Below are 3,001 nucleotides of genomic sequence, written 5' to 3' on the forward strand. Positions count from 1 at the left end.
ATTTTTGCAAGTAGAAGATGTAGTAGATTTTTCTTCCTGATGATGGGAGGAGAGGGAGAGACACAGAAAGAGACTGTTTTACAGGCTTTGATATACTTAAATTCCCTTAAAGTTTACATTTGTTTTCATGTTAGTTGGAATCTGCGGGTTATGCATTTCGCAACGTTTACATGGGGATAATCGAACATGAAGATGCACAGCTTCTTAATAGAGTGCAAAATGATTTTTATTCACTTTTGCTTCCGTGGGTGATGCTGTCAAACATCTACATACTTGACGTTGACAACTACTGATGGGATACAGAGCCTTCGGTCCAAAGTTAATCTCTGTTTTTAACTAGAGTTACACCAGAAAAAGAGCATGACTTAACATGTCTGATTGCTGGTGCTTACTTTACACCGTTTCCCTTCTGTCTAGTCTCCCCCACAAAATACCTTTTAATAGCTTTACCTTCATCATTGGTGGATGAGCTTGGATCTTGAACTACCATCTACTCCTTTGCCCGTGCCTTTCGGAATGGAGCTGCAGCATACTGCTGAAGCAAAGTAGGGAAATGCTGTCAATGCAAGTTGTAGAACAGCGTGATTAATGTTAAAACCACTGTGTTTACCTGTCTGGACAGAGTGGGTGACATTCCTTCTTATGCACCCGCTAGGCATGAACACGGGTAATGGTAACCAGGATATGAGTGTGAATCAGCAAAGCAGAGTGTGTAGGAATTTCGCCTGGTCAGTGATCTCCTGCCTTTCTTATTTGTTTGTATTTTTGAAAATATATTCACAGGCATGTCTGCTTTAGGTTGGTTGGGTTCTTAGTTTGCTCCTGAACTTCCCTGAGTGAAAGAATGTGTTGTTATAGTGACACTGAAGATACCACTGGGTCTCTGACATTGAAGTCATTTGTCCAGATCAAGCGCTCTGTTTTCCATTGTGAATGTCCTCAGGGTCTCAGGCAGTATAAGCTGTCCCCTTTTATAAAGGGAAATCGGAGAAAAGCAGTCACACAGGAATTAATACAGTGACCATGGCAAGAAAAGAAGAAAGATTTTGCAGCGGCGTGGTGCCTGCGAGGGACGTGTCCAGCGCTGCTGGACACCACCCAGCCGCTCGCTGAGAATTGCGAAGAGGCCAGAAAGGCTTTCCTGCCTGTGGGCATCCCTGGCCCATGATGTCTTCGTTACCCCTTCCTTCCTGTAAAAATACGGTGCTGATACAAATGCAGCTCTTGCTGGTGCAACAGAATTCAATGCAGCCCATGGTATTATTTTCTTCATTATCTGTATTCTCCGCAATCTCTTATCCTTGTTTCAGTGCCCCAGGAGGATAAACCATCTTCAAATCATTTCGGGTTTTGTGCTCAGTCGTTTATTTGAGGCTGGTGATAACTTAAATCTGAAACCAGAAAAAGGCTGCCCAGCTTTCTTACTAAATTTGTTAAATAGTCTTCTTAAAATTAAAGCGGCTCATTTGGAAGGAGGGTCAGTGCGCAGAAAATGGAATTAGTGACAAAGATTATCCTATCTTATTCCGTTATGATTTTGGCTTGATTTTGCTACTGCTTGCTTACATTCCTTCAAGCAGAGGGACGTTCTTGCCCCACATTCTCCATTCCTCAGTGCCAAAGAAATCAACATTGTGTGTCATTTCCTAACGTGAAACGTGTTAGTGTGAAGGCTTTGCTGTTTCAGCCCTGGGGAATGTAACCGGTGTTGGAATCTGCTCTTCTCTTCCTTGGGAAGGCCTGTTTGAGTAGGCTGCATGGCATCGTACATCCGTACTGCAAAAGTTGTGCTTCCAAAAGTATCTTGGGGAGGGAGGGAACTGTTGAGGAAGGCTGTATTTAAGGGGCATGAAAAAAAATGTATAGAACTGTTCGGTCAAAAAAAATGCTCTTGTCTGAACGCTTTGAAGTCCAGTTAATTGTTTTTTTTTTTTCCCCTTGAAACACAACAAGTTTGTTTTTTGCATGCTTCTTGGGAAAGTGCAGTTAGGAAAAGAGATGGAAGGTAAGCTCCTGTCTGCTTCCTATTAGTGTCATCTGGATTTAAATGTACTACTTTTGCTTGGCTGCTTCAAGTTGATTTGTTACGCTGCGGGCGTTGAAGTAAGCGCTTTGTGAGTTTCCCCAAGTGCCTGAATGCATCCTGGGGTGTCCCGGTGGGGCTAGTGTCCTCGGCCTTTGTACTTACTGTCTGCACGCTCTCCTCTCCCCTCTCTGCAGAAAATCAGTGAGAACTGCAGTGCTTCATCAGCCAGCTCAGCAAGACAACCCCAAAATCCAACCGATTCCGGGCAGCCCGGAAATTGTTCCGCACCAACACCTACAGCACCATCCGATTCCCAAGTAGATGGCGACCACGTTGTGTCGGATCACGATGCTCAGCCTGCCACTGCAGGGCTCTGAGATGCGCTCATCTTACCAAATCCAGTGCATGGAATTCTGCTTCTCACCTGGGAAACGCTGGAGTAGGAGCTCAAAAGTAGGACTTCCTTCATCGTAACGATCATAATGTGATGCAGTGCAAGCTTTTAACTATATAAAGAATATTCATATGACTACACAGAGCAACATGAGCAGGGAAGCCGAAAGTTCAGGAATCTTGAGGAAGGGAATGTGGCCGGATCTGACGGTAGGAAGAATTCTTGGCTGCGTTGCTAAAGCCGAGTCAAGTGCTATGAGATTTCTTTGCAGCCTGTAGGAAAAGGGAGTTCACTCCTCACTTGAGGCACAGAGTGTCTGACTTAATTGGATAATTCTCCGAATTTGTTCCCAAGACAAAATGAAGAGACTTTTTAGGAGAGAAGTTGGGTTTCCCGACACTGTCTATTAGAAAATATCGGATCCAGTAAATGTAGGAACAGCATGAAACTGTCTCTAAAGATTTCTCAGAAACAGAGTAGCTTTAGGAAGTGTATCTTCTTATTATGGTGATGGATTAAGTAAAACACACACATATTCAAAGAATATGTTTTTGAAGCTGATGTTCTCTTATTTGAGATAA

General features: G+C 43.5%; 1 protein-coding gene across 1 annotated transcript in view; it reads left to right on the forward strand.

Annotated features, from left to right (window-relative positions):
• LOC104516729 (major facilitator superfamily domain-containing protein 6-like) overlaps positions 1-2,440 on the forward strand; it is a gene marked incomplete at its 5' end in the record, with an annotated part of 11,491 nt that extends 9,051 nt beyond the window's left edge. Inside the window, one exon of the mRNA XM_010161160.1 lies at positions 2,221-2,440. Within this exon, the coding sequence (XP_010159462.1) occupies positions 2,221-2,403 (183 nt within the window). The remainder of the gene's footprint in view (positions 1-2,220) is intronic.
• Positions 2,441-3,001: the final 561 nt, after the last annotated feature.

This window comes from Eurypyga helias, unplaced genomic scaffold, assembly GCF_000690775.1.
Source record: "Eurypyga helias isolate BGI_N326 unplaced genomic scaffold, ASM69077v1 scaffold16991, whole genome shotgun sequence".
In the NCBI taxonomy this organism is placed as follows: Eukaryota; Metazoa; Chordata; class Aves; order Eurypygiformes; family Eurypygidae; genus Eurypyga; species Eurypyga helias.